General features: G+C 44.6%; 1 protein-coding gene across 2 annotated transcripts in view; it reads right to left on the bottom strand.

The window, feature by feature from the left end:
- Positions 1-19,702, bottom strand: part of AFAP1 (actin filament associated protein 1) — a 155,173-nt gene that overhangs the window by 85,071 nt on the left and 50,400 nt on the right. For both annotated transcript variants that reach the window (XM_082611307.1, XM_082611306.1), the window contains exons 2-3: positions 12,653-12,781; positions 9,060-9,157 (exon numbers count right to left, since the gene is read on the bottom strand). In XM_082611307.1, the coding sequence (XP_082467433.1) occupies positions 9,060-9,157; positions 12,653-12,779 (225 nt within the window). In that variant the 5' untranslated portion in view covers positions 12,780-12,781. The remainder of the gene's footprint in view (positions 1-9,059; positions 9,158-12,652; positions 12,782-19,702) is intronic.

Raw genomic sequence — 19,702 nt, 5'->3', positions numbered from 1 at the left:
TGACTTTCATTTGAAGTAATACCCCTCAAAAAATAAAACTTATAGAGAAGCACTCTCTTTCTCCAAAAAGGATCTCACACTCCACTCCCAAATACCATTTGCCCTTGAAATTCTGCCACAGGGGTTCCAGACATGGGCAGAGGTCTGATGGTTTGTTAAAGGGCAAATGAGGGACAGACAGAAAAAATGTTTTCCCTTTCATAACTAGTTCACACCACCTATATCCTATAAACGAATAGGAAAGATGTTGCTGAGAATGGAAGAGAACAGAGGCCATGGGTGGATCAGAACCACTATTTAGCACCGTTGCTTTCAGAGGAAAAACTTCTGTCAGATTCTTTCCAGTAGGTCAGAATTCACTGAAATCACAATTCACAGGAATTTTAAACAGTACAAAATGAGGAAGGCAAGTTTCCAAAGGGGGTCATGGAAACCAGAGCACAGGCAGTAAACTAGCGTGTAGGGTGAAGAAGACCAATGTTCCAATACTTGGCACGTGGCAGGCCTAGCTCCAGCCTCAGCCTTGGTTTATGCAACCTTCTTCTAAATCTGGGTACCAATCTCCTCCCTGTAAATGAGGGCGTGGGATCATATAACCTCTGATGTCCATCCCGGCTCTAAGATTCCAGCTGTAGCCTCCTTATAAGGTTGCAGGTCATCAGTCAATAAAGCCAACTTTACACTTTCAAAACTGTAGTGAGAGTTGACTTTGGGTCCTCACTACCTGATTGATGACACTGTAATCTCTGGCCAGAGCACGTACTCAAATGTACCTTCTGACAGTAAGGCTACACACCAACGTGGCATCATGCTACTTTGGATCTGGCGGCTTCCCTTCAATGCTAGAAGAGACCCAGTCCGTGCACAAAGGCCTGCCACCATCTTGCACTGGTCACCAGAGTCTTCCTGGACTGGCTCTCAGAAAACACACACTAATAGAATAAGGGACTCAAGTCTAACCCTCACAGCCTTCTCAGATACTGACAAAGAAGGATGAGAAACTGTTTTCCTCAAGGAATGACTGATCTGTGCTGCGTCCTAGACAGGAAAGTAGAGATGGCATGGTACCAGTTCCTAGATAACCTTTAAATTCACTGAAATATTTCTCCCACGAATGAATGCTTAAGTGAATGTGACTTTTTTCCGGAAATCTTATCTGCCTTAGGCATTGTAAATTTCTCGTTTAAGGTGTCAGCATCTTATTAGAGAAAACCAATACTTACAACTGGACAGGAATATAATCGATAGGCTTGCTTGGCTCACAATACTGGCCATAATTTAATTTCTACCTTTTTGTTAAGAAAAGCCCGTTAGTATTGGGTTGGCCAAAAAAGTTCATTCACGTAACCCAAACGAACTTTTTGGCCAACACAATATTTGTCTTTGCTACTTAAAGGAAAAGCCTCATAGAAAATTTTTTCCATTAATAATAATAAATATTAAGATATAATTATATGGCATAAATACAATGATTATTATTGTTATTGCTATTGTTCCAACAAAATAATAATAATGACTATTTACGGTCTGCCTTCCGTGTGTCACGCATTGTTCTGGAACACTTTATATATTTTTTCTCTTGTTGAGAAAACAACGCTGAGAGATTGGTATTCTGATTCTGATTTTACAAACGAGGAAACTGAGGGGGATGCAAGACCCTGCCCAGCACCCCCGTGCTGCAGAGCTGCTTAGTGGAGAAGCCAGGAGTCGGCCGGGTGGGCACAGATGAGTGCTTACTGCTGCGGCGGTCGAGCCAGACAGGATGCAGGGAAGGAACCGTGCAACCCACCAAGGCCACTGGATCCAACCCGATGCTCCCGGCTCCTGCAGCACGGCGGGATCCGTGCGTTCCTGAGGAAGGCACGTCCACAGCGGCTCTACCTCCGTGCCCACTCTGCCCTTCCTCCCTCTCCTCTCTGCTGCTGCCCCCCACCTTCCCCTCCTCCGGCCCCCATTAATCACTCAGTCCTTTGCACCAGACTCACCAATGAACCCTGAGACCTAATTTTAGCAGAGAAAAACACCAGCCTAGAATTTGGAATGGCTTTCTGACTTTAATTCTATACATACAGTGATACATCCAGATTCTATCTTTCTGGTTACAGTGATTAAAATCTGTTAAGAGTAGCAGCTAAAAACGATATGATCTGACAGAAGACAAGAAGGGTTCATGCTCTAGCTCTGCCACACATCAGCAAAACCCTTTTTGGCTGACGAGAATACGGTAGCAGCACTCCACAGCATCACCTAAGCTTCCCGAGGACCGGAAGGGAGGGATTGTCAACGGATAACAAAAGTTTATGGCCTCAAGTGCAAAACATGGTTTCAATCCTAACATCAAGAATTTTGAGCAGACACTCTTCTTGGCAAAATAAAAGTTTTTATCCAAATGACACCCCCTTCCATTCTGATCACTATTTAATTTGCATTCCAACAGCACTTGAGTAAACACTGGGAAATTATTCACACATATTTTCTCAAGTTTTATTTATACACGGCTAAGAATGAGAGTCCATGGGGCACATCTTCTTCCCTTCCTCCTCTACCAGGAGGCGGGCTCCCACAGGGAAGGCAGGACAGCGCAACAGCACTGCCAACGGGACACGGGATAAATCCAAGATGAAGATGCCACAGGAATGAGACGTGACACTAAACGCTGCGCTTTTCGAAAGACAAGGAAAAAAGGAACAGGATGGTTCACAGCCACTAAAAGGATCACATCTGACTTCTCCGGAAAATAAAATGGTTTTGTTGTTTTAAATCTTGGGCTTTAGTCAAAACTCTGCAACTGATAAAATACCGGATTTTGTCATACAATCTCAAAGAATCTCGTAATCCCATCTGTCAAACAGAGATAATGAAGTTGCTGTGAAAGTACTTTAGGAAGGATGAAATGCCATCAGCAGGCAGGTGGTAAGGGCTGGGACCAAAACATCATTGTTTCCTAGAGACAGGAAGTAGGATGCTGGTTACCAGGGGCTAGAGGGGTGCAAGGCATTGCTTACCTCGGACAGAGTTTCAGTTTGGAAAGATGAAAAGTTCTGGAGATGGATCGTGGCAATGGTTGCACAACAACGTATGTACTTTACACCACTAAACTGGATACTTACAAGTGGTTAAAATGGTAAAGTCTGTGTTATGTGTATTTTACCACAATAAAAAAACGACCTGGGGCTTCCCTGGTGGTCCAGTGTGTTAAGACTCTGCACTCCCAGTGCAAGGGGTCTGGGTTAGATCCTTAGGGAACTAGATCCCACATGCATGCCGCAACTAAGGAGTCTGTGTGCTGCAACTAAGAGTCCGCATGCCGAAACTAAGAAGTCCACATGCTGCAACTAAAGATCCCGCATGCCGCAACTAAGACCTAGCACAGACTAAATAAATAAATAAATATTTTTTAAAAAATGACCTTGCTGTTATCTGCTGGTATAATAAGGCATCACATTTACATAAGGTCTAGCCTTAAAATAGCACAACACTAACTTGCGTCTTCTACCCCATCTAAACACAGTGCAACCCTCTGCCGTTTAAATGATCCAACAAAGATATTTCTAGAAAATGCCTTGATGGGGTATCATACAGATCATATACAGCCCCCAAAGGGGTCTCCTTGCTCTCTTCTCTCAGCTAGGAAGGTCTGAAGTCTCCCTGTCCCGTAGACCCACTGTTCCTCTAAGCGGAGGAGGGGAGGGCAGGAAGCACAATTCCCGACTGTCTGGATCAGAGCCGGCTGGTGGGCTGGGCGGTGGGGCCTGGCGGCCAATGTCAACACAGATGGGACCCATTTCCGGATGAACCGGCCGCCTTCGCAAATGCTCCCTCAGCACGGGCTGCAATGCTAACTACGTACCGTCCCTTTGATAGCTGCACAACTCTCGGTGTGAAACAAAAACCAAAATCTGTTGAGAAGCACAGCCCTTCCCGGAAATGTTTTCATTATGCATATGCATATTTTGGCCCGCTCCAGTCTCCCCTGGAAAGCAAGGGAGGCGGATGGGTCTGTAAACACACTGCACACCGTACCTCGCTCTCAAAGGTCAAGGGAAGTTCTGAATTCCACGGAGCACACACCCACACTCCCGCCGCCCGGCCCAAGCTCCACCGGCCACACTGAAGGGGTCGCCGGTTCGCCCAGGACCCTGGGCTGCAGGCGCATTGACTCCAAGAGCAAAACAGAAACGTGCAGAAACAGAAACAGAAACTTCCTGTACAGAAGTGTCATCAACGTTACAAGACGGACTTTTTGATGTGGCTCCTGACCTTGAGCGGCCGTCGGTGTCTTCTGCTTTGTGATTATGAGGAACACAAAGAAGGAGAGAAACAAGCATCATCTTCAAAAGGTTAAAGTTTAGTTTAATTAAGAGAATGTCAAAATGAGGCATTGCTGATCAGTGGTTATAAAGTTTCAGTTATGCAAAATGGACACATTTTAGAGATCCACTGGATCCCCTTTTTTTTTCTTTTACTGTTACCACCTGAGTGTAATTCACCAGCCAACCGGGGCACAGAGACCCGTCCAGTCTCTGCCACACCTGTGGTGGGGGGCCCACCTGGGTGTCAGCCAGCAAGAGGGGAGCGCTGATGCCTGAGGGAGCCGTAGAGAGCCGGGTGAGGGCCCTCAGCCAGGGGTGCGCCAGGCCCGAAATGGGGGGTGAAGGGTGCCGAGCGTACTCGGGAAAGTGGCCAGTGTGACCCCACCCTCCTGCCCAGCCCCTCGAGGGTCCAGAAAAAAAAAGGATGTCAAGAGATAGTTAACAATAACTGCATAAAGCACTGTTCAGCACTAAAAGGGATAAAAAGATAGAAGCGGACTCATTTCTCGGAGATTGTAACACACATGGCTGTGATAAAAGGCAGTGTTCCTTCAATACCTGCCACGAAAGAGTAAAAGATGCAATCGTGGCTCAAATGAGTAAGAAATAATACCCGGTTGGAGCATCCTAAGTCTTACACTAAAAACAAATCTTTCGGTCATTCATAGTTGCCTTGAGGACCATTCCGAACTGCTCTGCAGGCCCACGGGCCCCTCGAGGTTTAACCCCTGCAGGGTGTTCTGGCCTCATCCGCGGACAACTCATCCAAATCCTATTATTCAGACATGCAGAGGGGCTTGTAATGCTCTAGTCCATCGGGGTCTCTCTCGGGTCTGTGCCTTAATTTGTGGTATTCCCTCTGCCCGGCATAGCCTCCTACCCAATCCCACTTCTAGTCCACTACCAGCTAATTCTCCTGGAAGTCAAAGTGCCAGCAGCGAATGACCAACTGGACAAAAGCCACCTCATCAAAGGCAATTTACTGAATGACAGGCTTACTTGCTGAATAATGAATTCCCTGATAAACTACCAGGAAAATACAGCCGAGCTGTCTTAACCCCTCTCCACTTCACTGACTCACTGAGCTGACAGATGTTCTTCATTCTGTCTGTAAAATGCCCTGACAGATATCCATAAAATGCTCACCCTTCGTGGCCAACGGGCTCCTGTCCAGAGTGCCTACAAAACAGTGCCATCTGCTAAGTCTGCACTATCGCCAACAGTCAGCTTTGTTCTTTAAATTCTTACACTTATAATTATTTATTTTACTTTATTTGGTTAGCTACTACATAAATAAATCAGGGGAAAAAACAAGTGCAAAAGGAGAGCTGATGATTCTCTGAGATGCTTTAGAAAGGTTCAGTCAAGACAAACTGCAACAAAAGAAAAGACACAGTTATTCAATTAGGAGTGGTCCAGTCAGCTGTAAAAGAGCAGCCCTGGTAAAATTCTAGGGACTCTCAAAATCAGATCGTTTCGCAAGTGTCTGAACTTAACTCCACTTTAAGGAAACAAAAACTGGGAATTATTAGTCCTATATCACAAGTATGGATTATGTAGAAAAGACAACCCATAGCCCCACACTCAAAGGACGCAGCTCTTGGCCCTACATCAAGGTCTTAGGAGATTTATATCAAGAAACAGCATTGGCGGGCCTCCCTGGTGGCGCAAGTGGTTGAGAGTCCGCCTGCCGATGCAGGGGATACGGGTTCGTGCCCTGGTCTGGGAGGATCCCATATGCCGCGGAGCGGCTGGGCCCGTGAGCCATGGCCGCTGGGCCTGCGCATCCGGAGCCTGTGCTCCGCAACGGGGGAGGCCACAACAGTGAGAGGCCCGCATACCGCAAAAAGAAAAAGAAAAAAAAAAAAAAAAGAAACAGCATTGGCTTAGAGGCTGAGTTTGGAAAACTCTCTTGACACCCATGTTAGGAACCAGTAGTGAGGAATTACCCACTGGTCAAACTCCTACTCAAAAATGATTGGTTTAGGGCTTCCCTGGTGGCGCAGTGGTTGAGAGTCCGCCTGCCGATGCAGGGGACACGGGTTCGTGCCCCGGTCCGGGAAGATCCCACATGCTGCGGAGCGGCTGGGCCCGTGAGCCATGGCCGCTGAGCCTGTGCGTCTGGAGCCTGTGCTCCGTAACGGGAGAGGCCACAACAGTGAGAGGCCCGTGCACCACAAAAAAAAAAAAAAAAAAAAAAAAAAAAAAGATTGGCTTAAATTTGAAATGTTTAAAGCACATGATACTCCTTTTAGAATTCCTCCATTTAACCAACATTTTTAATTAACCAGCTACCAGTTCCAACTTCACTGGTAGGACAGCTTCTCGACCACCTTAAATCACAGCAGTTTGCCGCGCTGCAGCCAAAGATGGGCAGGAGACAAGGAGAGAAGAGGGAGAGAAAATAGTGGATGAAGAATAAACTGCATTCGAGGAAAAATCCATAGAAAGGGATTGACTATTCAACTGTCAAAAATGGTACAAAATGTTGACCATCCAATGACTACTCTGTTTGAAATTGCCATTGAAACTGAGATTCACTCCTCCTGGCCTGGCACATCAAAGACAAGCATTTTAGTCCAGGCCGGCTGGATGGCACTTCATGTACCACTAAAGAACAATCCATGAAATTCCTATAACCATCACTACTGTTCTGGCTGCTTCGAGAGGTCTGCATTTCACCTTCAGTCTTGAAACGCCTTTCCCAACCTGCACTGTGCTGATGAAATACAAGACACAGCGTATTGAGACAGATCATAAAGTCAGTTTAGAAAGAAAAATAAAAGTAAACCAGAGCACAAAAACCAGGAGCTTCATGAACTACTGATTTCTCACATCTAGTTCTTTATCTTGTAGACAAACAATATATCAGTAAATAGGATTAATACTATGATTCTGTATTATATCTAAAAACATCAAATGAGACAATGAAAAAGAGCTATAATTGAGTCACAGTTTCTACAAGAAACAGGAAGAAATTTTTAAAAAAGGAAAACAATTACTAAAAATAAGTTTATAAAGGAACAATACATAATACATAATGTTAAAAAAATAAAAACAGCATATAAAAATCATATATTCAATATGCTTTCCACAGTGGAAAGATTAAATGTATAAAACAAAAGAAAAATAAAGCAAGCTACAAATGTGAGCTACATATGTAATTTAAATTTTTCTAGTAGCCATAGAAATTGATGAAATTGGTTTTATTAATACATCTTCTTTAACTCAATATAACTAAAATATAATTCACGTTATCAGCATATCAGAATGTCCATTTTTAACACGCTCCCCGGAAGTCTGAGAAGCACAGCCCTACAAAGTAATAGCTGGCTCTTGCACGGGGCTTAACAGATGCAAGGCATATATTCCAAGCGCTTGAGTTCCATCAACTCTTTTCATCTTCACAAGAATCACACTAAGTGGGCACTATTACTACACTCGTTTCAGAATGAGGCATCTCAGGCACAGAGACATGAAAGCCACAGTCTGAACTCACACAGTAAGTGTCAGAGCTGGTGCTTGGACGCAGGAACCGTGCTCCCATCCACACCCTGGACCCCGCGGCCTCCCCAGAGCCCAGCTCGGGAACAGGCTTAGGTTCCTGAGAAAACCTTCTCCCGTCAGTGAGTCATGCTGGCATCGGCTTTGTTGCCATGCCTCCCCAAATAGTATTGCTGAGAAAAGGCTGGATTCGAAATCAAAAGAATACGTTACAAAAAACTGTATTTTTACCTTTCCTACTGCCCTTGAGCAATCACATCTTCACTGGACCCACACCTCCTTTTCTGGAAAATGGAAATACACACTATTCACATGTTTAGGGGTATTTTAGGGGTTCCCTGAGGTCAGGTTGTAAGGATTAAATGAAATTATAAGTGAAAAAAGAGCAAGCATGATCTGTGACAGGTGGTAGGGACCCAGTAAGCACTGATTTCCTTCCATCTCCTTTACAATGATAATTACTGAGTACTCACTGGACCTCAGACATGTGCTGGGGCCCAGGCAGAACAGAAACAAATGAGATGGGGCCGGCTTTCCTGCAGTTCCTTTCCTGGTAGAGAGATAATCAGCTGATCCATAGAGAAAGCAAATGTTAAGAAGAGAGTTGCTACATAACTGATTTTGCTCTAATTTTGAATAAAAGCCTAATTTCCCTGAGTAAGCAAATTAGAAAATAGCAAAAGGCAGAAAAAGCTGAATGGTCCATGAAAAATGGCATACGTGAGTATCCCCAGATTGCAAAAATAGTAAAAGAACTCCAAAACCAATTCTGAATGCAGAAAATCAAATAAAACACACGTTCCTGGACTATGTACATATTTTTCTTCTTGGGGGGAAAAAAAGAATATTTACTCCCAGAAGAAGCATAGCAATGAGCATTAAAGTTTCAGGCTAAGGTATTCAAATTCAGAGTTAACCCAGAAAGAGGGGCAAGTCCCTAGGCTCTACTGTCATTGTTTTGCCTGCTAAATCATCTGAGTTTTTTAAAATCCAACTTAAGAACAGATTTCCATGGACCTGTAGCTCCAGCAATTTTCAAAGAACCGTCAGCCTCCTAAGAGAAGGCTACATTTATAGCCTCCCACTTAGCCATTACTAGCATCCAAAAAACACACTCAAAGGAGTGCCTTGGGCAAAACGTGGCCTTCCTTTCTTCCAGAATTGGGCTTTTATCACCTGCCCCTGGAACCAAAAGTAACACAGACATCTGGTGATTCTTGTGATGGTGGGGCTTTAACTCACCAGCCACGGCTGCGGGATCTCTGGCAGAGGCATCTGGGGAGGGGCCGGCAGGCTGTTGGGGGTCTCTGGCTTCGTAGCATGATCTTTCACTTCAAAACCTGTACCAACCAAAACCACAGAACTGGATGAGGAGAAGGAAGATAAAGATGGCACTGCTGGCAGCTATCACCTCCTTGGCCCCATACTGAATACATTGCAAATACATATTTATTTTCTCTAATCCTTTACAACAATCCTGCAGGGTAGGTATTCTTCTTCTCCATTCTACAGGTGAAGGATCTATGGCTGGAAAAAAAAGGTTGAAGTACTTAATTGGAACACTTGACAGGTAGAAATGATGGAGCAGGCACCAAAGTCGACATCCTTTCCAATGCCAGGCAGCCTCTCAAAGGCAAGCTGCCTCTCCCGAACTTCCACTCAGGTTAGTACTGATACTTACCCACGTACCAAGGGGGCAGATGCTTTCCTGGGAATCATTAAGTCTGCATCAAGTACCCTCCTAAGGTCCGATGCTGTAACAGACACACTTATTGTTGACAAGGTTGATAATAAGCCCATACCCTCAGGGCATCATATTCAAGTTGGGAAGACAAACATACATACAACAGACTCTCAGAAACCATGGTGAGCACTGTACCAGTGAAGGCAGGAAAGAGGAGGAAACTACTTTAATCTGGGCACAGTGGTATTTACATGCGAAGGACTCACCTTTCTAGATCTAGAAAAATAACTGCTCAACAATGATCACCTATGATGGGTCAAGCATGACGTTGCAGGCTGGGAAAAGACAAAGACTCTGACCTGCGGAAGCGACAACAAGACCGGAATTTTGGCAGAGGCCTGGAAACAATAAAAAAAGAGAAGAGGGCTTCCCTGGTGGCGCAGTGGTTGAGGATCTGCCTACCAATGCAGGGGACACAGGTTCGAGCCCTAGTCTGGGAAGATCCCACATGCCGCGGAGCAACTAGGCCCGTGAGCCACAACTACTGAGCCTGCGCATCTGGAGCCCGTGCTCCACAACAAGAGAGGCCGCGATAATGAAGAGGCCCGCGCACCGCGATGAAGAGTGGCCCCCTCTTGCTGCAACTGGAGAAAGCCGTCGCACAGAAACGAAGACCCAACACAGCCAAAAATAAATAAATAAAATAAAGAATTATTCTTTATTAAAAAAAAGAAAGAAAGAAAGAAAAAGAACAAGTGGAAACTCTACCATCAAACAATCAGTGGCTGAGTTTTAAGCAAATTAAAGAGCTGAAGAGAAAAATCAATGAATTGGAAAATAACATCCAGAACAAAGCACGGAGAGAAAAGGGGTTGAAACTCATTGGGCAGAGCAAGAGAGGAAGGGAAATCAAGAGAAAGCAAACAGCAACACCAGAGGCAGGAGGCCCAAACAGCAGTGTGTTCAGACCGTTAGTCTGAAGTGGCTGGGAAACAGGTGTATGCAGAGGAGATGAGGTCGAAAGAAATGCTACTTCTACTAGTAAAATCAACAGTAGGAAATAACAGTCAATAGTTGCTGAGTGTCTGTCTTGTGTCAGGCACTGCTTGGAAATGTTTTATATGATCTCGTCAATCCGTACCACATCCCTCCGAGGTAGGTGCTACTGTCCGCCCTTCTTACAGGTGAGGAAGCTGAAGCATCTAGGGATTAAGTAACTTGCTCGAGGTTACAGACTGGGTAACAGGTAGAGACAGAAATCAAAGCCCCTTTGACTGTATAGTAGACAGGCGTGACCACACGTCATAAGGGGCCTGGGGTTCATCCACGGGCAATGGAAGATACTGAAAGGCAGGGAAGCAGCAACATCATTTCAAAGTGAACTTTCATCTCTGTCTTTATCTTTATCTCTATCTCTATCTATCCTACTGGTTCTCTCTATCCTACTGCCCCTCAGACATGGTCCTCATCCTGCACTCCTACCTCAGGAACTGGTCCCACCATTCACCCAGGGCCTCACAGAGCTCTCATTCAATCTGCAGCCAGATCTCTGAACCCACTGCCCAGACTGACAAGGTGAGCTTTCTGGAACGCAAATCTAACTGTGTCAAATCATGGCTTCGTACGCTAAAAATCAATGACTTGTACATTCAAATGGGTGAAGTGCATGGTATGTAAATTATATCTCAGTGAAGCTGTTTACAATAAACCTCTATATCTCATCCAGGTATCTCCTACCCAGCCGTCAGGATTCTAACACCATATCCTCCAAGAACTGCCCCCAGCCCCTCCCCCCCCGACCCCCGCTCTCTCTCTCACTAAATTGGTTTGGACCCTCCTCTTGGGTGTTCTCTTAACACTGATGCCCTCTCCTTGCTATTCTGTCTTACCCACTGTGAACAAAAGAGTTAACACAGCAGGCCTGAGGCTGCTGTCTTTACAAGGGCTGGCATCTGGGAATGTGGCTTTCAGAAGTGTTCCCACCATTCCCTAATCGATAAGGTTGGTCTACTCTGCCTAGACTGTTTGGGCAAACAACACGATCTCACGCCAAACACCTGCTGTGATGGCGAATTCTGTGTGCCAGCCTGACCGGGCTCAGCGATGCTCAGAGAGCTGGGAGAACGTCATTTCTGGGTGTATCTGTGAGAATGTTTCTGGAAGAGATTAGCATTTGCGTTGCAGAGCTCAAAAGGGGATGGTCCTCCCCAGTGTGGGTGGACATCATCCAACCCATGGAGGACCTGAACAGAACAAACAGGCCGAGGAAGGGCGGGTGCACTCTCTCTGCTTGAGCCAAGTCGCCCATCTTCTCCCACCCTCGGACGCTGGCCTTCTTAGCTCTCTGACCAGGACTTGAACCATCAGTCCCCCCTAATGCTCAGGCCTTTGGACTCGAACTGAATTACAGAACTGGCTTTCCTCAGTCTCAAGTCTGCAGAGGGCAGACTGTGGGACTTCTGAGGCTCTGTAATCACAGAAGCCAATCCCTACAGCAAATCTCCTCTTTTATCTCTATCTATATCTCTCTGTCCTATCGGTTCTCTTTCTCTGGGGAACCCTGACTAATACACCTGCTTTCCTGGGTGTCTGGGATTTTGGTACGTGCCAGGCGGAGGGTGCTTATGTGACCCGCCCCCAGTAAAGTCCTTAGGCACTGAGTCTCCAGTGAGCTTCCCTGAACAGAAACATTGCACACAGGCTGCTGCATTTTTGTTGCTGAGGAAAGAGTGTGATCTGTGGGACCCTCGTGGGAGGAGGAGCATAAGTAGCCTGCACATGGCCCCTCCAGACTTGGCCTGAGTCTCTTGCCCTTATAATCTGGCCTTGTATCCTTACTACCTGTGTGATGAATCCCAGGCATGAGAAAGTACAACTCCATGCTGAGTCCTGCTAGCGAATCCCCCAGTGTTGGGGCGCTCTTAGGGACCCGCCCAACACACCTACTTTAAGCCTAACCCCTAAGGTCTTTATCTTTCTAAACGCAGAGGCTAACACAGTACCTGGCACGTAGTAAGGCCTTCGATGACAACTCGATGAATGAATACATTCATTCATTCATGAATGTGTTTTGGAAAGATGAGAATTAAAGACGGCTTAGAGGCAAAAAGAGACTGGAAGAAGAAAGACTAGCAGTTTGAATGAGACATACCTTTGGATGACTGTATCCTCAGCAGGATGTCTGTGATAACTGCCTTTTTCTCCCTGACAGTTGAGGTTAGATATTCATGGTCCAGGAGTTCAAGAAAGAGACGAAGTTCAACGATTAACTCTTCCATTGCTGAAAACAAAGGAGAGAGGAAAGGTACTATGAGACCCACCAATTTGCAGATGTCAAAACACGAATGCTAAATTTTACTCAAAGTATTTCATTTTTAGCTTGATGGCTGAATATTGTTTTCCAACAGGAAACACAAGTTAGCTGAAACCGGGGCATCTAAAAGATTCACGCCTCATCTTCTAGACAAATGTGCTCCTCCACCACTTCTGCTCTGAGGCAGAGGTGTTCGGCTGGGAGAAGCCCTGAAGCCACACTGCCAACAGATGGAGTCACGACCCGAGAGCCTGACAGCATCATCTGCTGTCAACTGCATGATATTAAATTTCAGTGTCAGGAAGGAGACGGGAGTTTAAAATGCCAAATAGTCTTCAGATAACTACTAGGACATGGGAACTCAACACCCAACTCTGTGTTTTGCAGGGCTGGCTCCCTCCCCAGGAAGACTGTGAGCGCTTTACAGTTACAACAACGATGCTGGGTGCCGGGGAGGACCTCAATATAAGTTCAGATCCTGACTTCCATCGTGTCTTTTCTTTCTGGGATTACAGCAGACTTCCCCTCTGACACCCACAAGACTGCACCATGGGGCTGGTGTCAGCAATTTTTACCCCATGATGTGAACCTCTGAGTGATGCCAACGCCCTTTGAGGGTGTCCACGAGGTCAAACTATTTTCATAATATATGACATTATTCACTTTTTCCTGCGCTAATGGTGCAAATGAAGGGGTGGTTAAACTTCTGGCATCTTAGTGCAAATCAAAGCAGTGACACCAAACTATACTATACTGTATCCCTCACTTACACACTAGCAGTAAAAATAAGTAAATAAATAAAAGTTTTAAAATGCTACTTTCACTTAAGAGTGTCTTTGATGAAGCAGTAAAAATCATTGCTTTCATTAGATCTCAACCCTGGAGGATACACCTCTATCACGTGCTGTGTGGTGAGGTGGGAAGTACGCATGAAACACTTCTCTTGCGGACTCAAGTACCACGGTTGTCTAGAGAAGAAGCATGTGTACAACCTTCTGAGCTGTGAGTTACACTAAGCCACTTTCTTCATGCAGCACCAAAGAAGAAATGATAGACAAACCGCGATTATTCAGACTTGAGTATGTGAGTGACATTTTCTCAAAAATGAACAAAGTGAGCTTATCATGTCCAGGTAAACAATAACAGCATTTATTGCCAATGACACAATTTGAGCTTCTGCGGGAAAACAGAATTTTGAACACGTGTATCCACCACTAGGAACATGACAGCTTCTCAACAGAGACTTTTCCAATGAGATCAGGAACGACATTGAGGTACCTGATCTCCTGGTGCATAAAGCAGTGTGTTGACATTTGGAAGCTCTACACAACTCAGGAAACCATGATGTCATAAAAGCACACGTGGGTAAAGGTCCATCTAATGTGTAAAAATAAGCTGAAATATCTTCATGTAACAGAAAAGGAAGTGTTCTTTGATACAGCGCCAGATTCCACGTTGCAACTAACCTTAAGAAACTACCACTTGTTGAGTTTTGGTGTAGTATCAAAGAATATTCACAATTTTCTGAAAAGGCACTAAAATACTCTTGTCTTTTCCAAGTACATAGCTTTGTGAGGCCAGATCGTCTTTATGTACTTCCACCAAAACAGCGGTTCATCACAATCAGAATGCAGAAATAGATATGAGCATCCAGCTTTCTTCTGTTAAGCCAGATACTGAAGATACTTGTAGAAATATAAACAATGCCACTCTTTCACAAATTATCTCGTAATGCAGTTACTTTTCATAAATATATTAATAAATATCTTAAAAATCTGTCAGGTTTAAATTCTAATATGATAACTATCTACAGATATAACCACATAAATAAAAGTTCTTGAGGGTCCTCAATATATATTTTGAGACCAAAAAGTCCTAAGCAAAAAAGTTCAAGAACGACTGGTCTATGGAATTCTTCCCAAATTTACAATTCCACAAGTCTACAACACACTCCAGAATACAAGATCCTAACTGAGGCCACCCTTTTATAATGACCAAAGCTCTCATAATTTTAGACAAGTGGGCAGAGAAATTGCAAATGAGTTCAGAGTAGGCGAGATGTGTCCGAGGCTGTTCACTTTTCCTAATTGGGCAATTTCCTAATTTCCCCTCTATGGAATGAAGGGGCTGGATTAAGTTAGTCTTTAGGGTCTTTTTCATTAGGAGAACAATTTCCCAATGATTCTAAGTAGAAAACAATCTCATCTATACTTTAAAAATGATGGGCTGCTAGTGTTATTCATAATAGCCAAAATGTGGAAACAACCCAAATGTCCACTGATGGATGAATGAATAAATAAAATGTGGTCTATCCATACAGTGATATATTATTCCGTCTTAAAAAGGAAGAAAATCCTGACACATGCCACACCACAGATGAACCTTGAGGGCATTATGCTGAGTGAAATAAGCCAGACACAGAAGGACAAATACTGTATGCTTCCAATTCTATGAGGTCCCTAGAGTCATCAAACTCATAGAGAAAGTAGAATCGTAGGTGCCAGGTGCTGGGGCAGGGCGGGGAATGGGGAATGAGTGTTTGCTAGGGACAGAGTTGCAGTTGGGGACGATAAAAGTTCTGGTGACGGATGGTGGTGATGTGAATGTACTTAATGACACTGAAGTGTATACTCAAAAAGGTTTAAAGTGGTAAATTTTATGCTATGTATATTTTACCACAATAAAAACAAAATCAACCTTGTCCAAAAATGGAAGGGCTACTAAAAGCTATAAGCAAAAATGTTAAAAATGCTTATGGGTCTATGTTAAACTTCCAGAACCCATTCTCCATCCCCATTCGTATACTCATCAAAAATGCTTCTCTTGCATGTAGCCAAATCATATTTATCCTGCAGGATTTCACTTGGGTTTCACCTAGCAGCATCAAAATATCTGAAGAGGACCAAAGACTGCATGCATCTGTCCTATCTCGTCTTCAACCTGAGCTTCCCTTACAGAGCTCCCATCGGGGATTTTATGCAGACCCCTCTGGGCTGGGAGTTTATCATAACCAGTCAGGTTCCTGCCCGGCCCATGCTCCTCATAGAGCAGCGCCCTAAGCTACAGGCTGGACTCTCGGCAGCTACATCTACACCACCGTGCCCTGCAGGCCACCTCCTGCTCCCAGGTCATAATTGGACCACCTTAACGCAAACTGGTCCATCAGAGTCTCCTTCCTCTATATCTGCCTGGGACAGGAACTCTTAGTCAGTTGCGATCTCTTGAACTGAAGACGAGTAAACTCCGGAGCTATGGAGCTGCCATGTTTCGGCATGTATGTGCCAGTGGGGCAAAGTCATTAATAGAAGAAGAAAGAACAAAGTTAACACCCTCATGAGCGCACACAGATACTCAGAGGCAAGAGAGAGGAAGCGCCGCACAGACAGGGCACTGGATGGATTCCTGAGACCTTCCTGGACTTTTCTCAGTTACCTGTGAACCTGGGCTGCACTGAATTCCCTGAAGTATCTGCATCCTTCTAATGAATTTTCATTTCATTGTTTATTAAGCTACTGTGTGCTTTTCTTTTCACCTGAAACTGCACCCCAAAGATTGTCAAACAAAGCTCTTTGCACCTCAGAAAGCAAAACATCCCCAAATCAGAGAGATGAAGTTGTTAGAAAAGTTCCTCCTTTCTAGGACCTGCATGGACTAAACAAACCACATTTTACCCTCAACAGGCCCTTCAAACACCTAAACTCACACCCCCTCTCTCCTAGCGTTCTCTAAGTCAACATCCTCCACAAGCTCCTCCCCAAAAAAATCCTCCCAAGTAATTGAATTCTTTTGTCTCTTACCAGCTGTACTGATAACCGGGTACTGAGTGACCTTAAGGTGTTTTTTTTTTCTTTTCTCAATATAGCTAGTCGGGTCGTTAAGAGTAGGCTTTATGCTTTACTTGTCTGCGAGTACCTTACAGCAGCCTAGCGGTACAAGCCACGTAGAAAGCATGCGAGGATTTTCGATGAGCAAATTAATAAAGTAAGAGAATTAATATTTTCTGAGAATCTGTTGTGTGAAAGTCATTGTCCTAGGCATCTACACATGACACTTTATTTAATTCTCACAATAATGCTGCAAAGACGTGATCGGCCCCCTACGTGGGGGAATTAGAAGCCACGGCCCATTTGTTTGCTTGCTTTAAACAAATGTTTACACGGCAATCACAGGCATGGGACACTTCTAGTCCCTTTACATGTATGACTTCATGTATGTTCCCAACAACCCCAGGAGGTAGAAACTGGTCTTATCCCCATTTTACAGGCAAAGAAACTGAGGCTCAGAGAGGTTGCCTAAGGTTGCTAAGCAAATAAGTGGCTGAGCCTCTCCAGGTAATAATATGCTTGCTCAGAGCCACACGGCTGGAACGCAACAGAACGAATCTGAATGCAGTTCTGACTCCAAAGGCCCTGCTTTGACTATTTCATGATAATCACTCCATGGATTACGTTGAGGTAACACTGGCCTGGTGAGTGGCTATGGCCATTTTTAAAAAATTTTTATTGAAATGTAGATTATATATAGTTCTCTGTGCTATACAGTAGGTCCTTGTTGGTTATCTATTTTATATATAGTAGTGTATACATTTTAATCCCCAAACTACTAATTTATCCCTCCCCCCTCCCTTTCCCCTTTGGTAACCATAAGTTTGTTTTCGCTGTCTGTGAGTCTATTTCTGTTTTGGAAGAGTGGGTAACTCCCCCGAATTACATCATCCTTAAAATGAGATGATTATTAGGTATCTCAGGATTGTAATGAGTCTGAAATCCATACAGAGGCAAGCACTTCACAAATGGTAGCTATTACCATTATTATAGCATACGCTCCCCCTATTAGAACTTTACTTTAAGCCTTGGGATCCACAAACACAGCAAGTGGACATGACCCATGACTATTTGTCTTCTAAAACTAGGAGGTCCTTAACTATCTACCTCCGCCTTAAGAAAAGTCATGAAAGGCTATTCTGTCCAACTCTATGCAAATACATTTGAAACTAGGTGAAATAGACAATTTCACAGAAAAGACTATAATTTACCAAACTCTATTGACCAAATTACAGAAAGCTTACACAGAGAAAGCAAAGAAAGTTATCAAAGAATTGTCCTCACAAAAAAAGTACCAGACCCAGATGGTTTTACAGGGGAATTGTACCAAACCTTAAACATCAAGACTACTATCAATACATAAATAGTTCCAGAAGATGGAAACAGATAAACAATTTTCCAATTCATTTTTTTTTTTTTTTTTTGAGGTACGCAGGCCTCTCACCGCTATGGCCTCTCCCGTTGCGGAGCACAGGCTCCGGACGCGCAGGCTCAGTGGCCATGACCCACGGGCCCAGCCGCTCCACGGCATGCGGGATCTTCCCGGACCGGGGCACGAACCCGTGTCCCCTGCATCGGCAGGTGTACCCTCAACCACTGCGCCACCAGGGAAGCCCAATTCTTTCTTTTTTAGGAGTAGGTATAAAAATGATGCCTAGGGGCTTCCCTGGTGGCGCAGTGGTTAAGAATCCGTCTGCCAATGCAGGGGACACGGGTTTGAGCCCTGGTCCGGAAAGATCCCACATGCCGTGGAGCAACTACGCCCGTGCGCCACAACTACTGAGCTTGCGTGTCGCAACTACTGAAGCCCGCGCACCTAGAGCCCATGCTCCACAACAAGAGAAGCCACTGCACTGAGAAGCCCGCGCACCGCAATGAAGAGTAGCCCCCGCTCACTGCAACTAGAGAAAGCCTGCGCAGCAACGAAGACCCAAAGAAGCCAAAAATAAATAAATAAAATAATTTTTTAAAAATGATGCCTAAACCTAGTAGAGATAGCACAAAAAAGAAAACCAAAGACCAATCTTACTTATATCAGTGCAAAACTCCTAAATAAAATATTAGCAAACAGAAAACCTTAATAGCACACATGACCAAATGAAATTCATTCCAGAAATGCAAGGATGACTCCACATTACAAGATCTACTAATAAAAACAAACAAACAAACAAACAAACAAAAAACAACAACAAAAAAAAAAGATCTACTAATATACATTCACCATATTAATAGATCTAACAGGAAGATCATATGATTCTCATCATCCACAAATGATGAAAAAGCCTTCAAGAAAATTCAATACCCATTCTTGATTTTTTTAAGTCAACACAATGGGAACTGATATGTACTTCTTTAGTTTGATGAAATACATGCACTAACTGTTATAGGCTGAGTGCTTGCATCCCCTCTGCCATTCTGTTGAATCCCAACCCCCAGTGTGACGGCGTCAGGAGGGGGGCCTCTGGGAGGTGACCAGGTCATGAGGGTGCAGTCCCCATGACCAGGATCAGTGTCCTTACAAAAGAGGCCCAAGAAAGCGCTCTCACCCCTTCTACATGTGAGGACACAACGAAAAGACAGTCATCTGCAACCTAGAAGAGGGCCTTCAACAGAACTTGGACCATGCTGGCACCCTGACCTTGGACATCCAGCCTCCAGAACCGTGAGAAACGCACTTCTGTTGTCTATAAGCCACCTTGTCTGTGGTATTTTGTTACCGTAGCCCAAACAGACTAAGACATTAACATAAAACAAAAACCGCATCTTGGGGCTTCCCTGATGGCGCAGTGGTTGAGAGTCCACCTGCCGATGCAGGGGACACGGGTTCGTGCCCCGGTCCGGGAGGATCCCACATGCCGCGGAGCGGCTGGGCCCGTGAGCCATGGCCGCTGAGCCTGCGCGTCCGGCTCCGCAACGGGAGAGGCCACAACAGTGAGAGGCCTGCGTACCGCAAAAAAAAAAACAAACAAAAAAACAAACAGAAAAACTATTGCCTTTGCACGTGATGTTTATACCAAACAATAAACAGAAGGTATAAATGGAAGAGAAAATTCCATTTAAAAAA

Source organism: Mesoplodon mirus (assembly GCF_964341445.2).
Source record: "Mesoplodon mirus genome assembly, chromosome: 2".
In the NCBI taxonomy this organism is placed as follows: domain Eukaryota; kingdom Metazoa; phylum Chordata; class Mammalia; order Artiodactyla; family Ziphiidae; genus Mesoplodon; species Mesoplodon mirus.
Note: the sequence above shows the minus strand (reverse complement) of the source record. Positions and strands in the feature narration are given on the sequence as shown.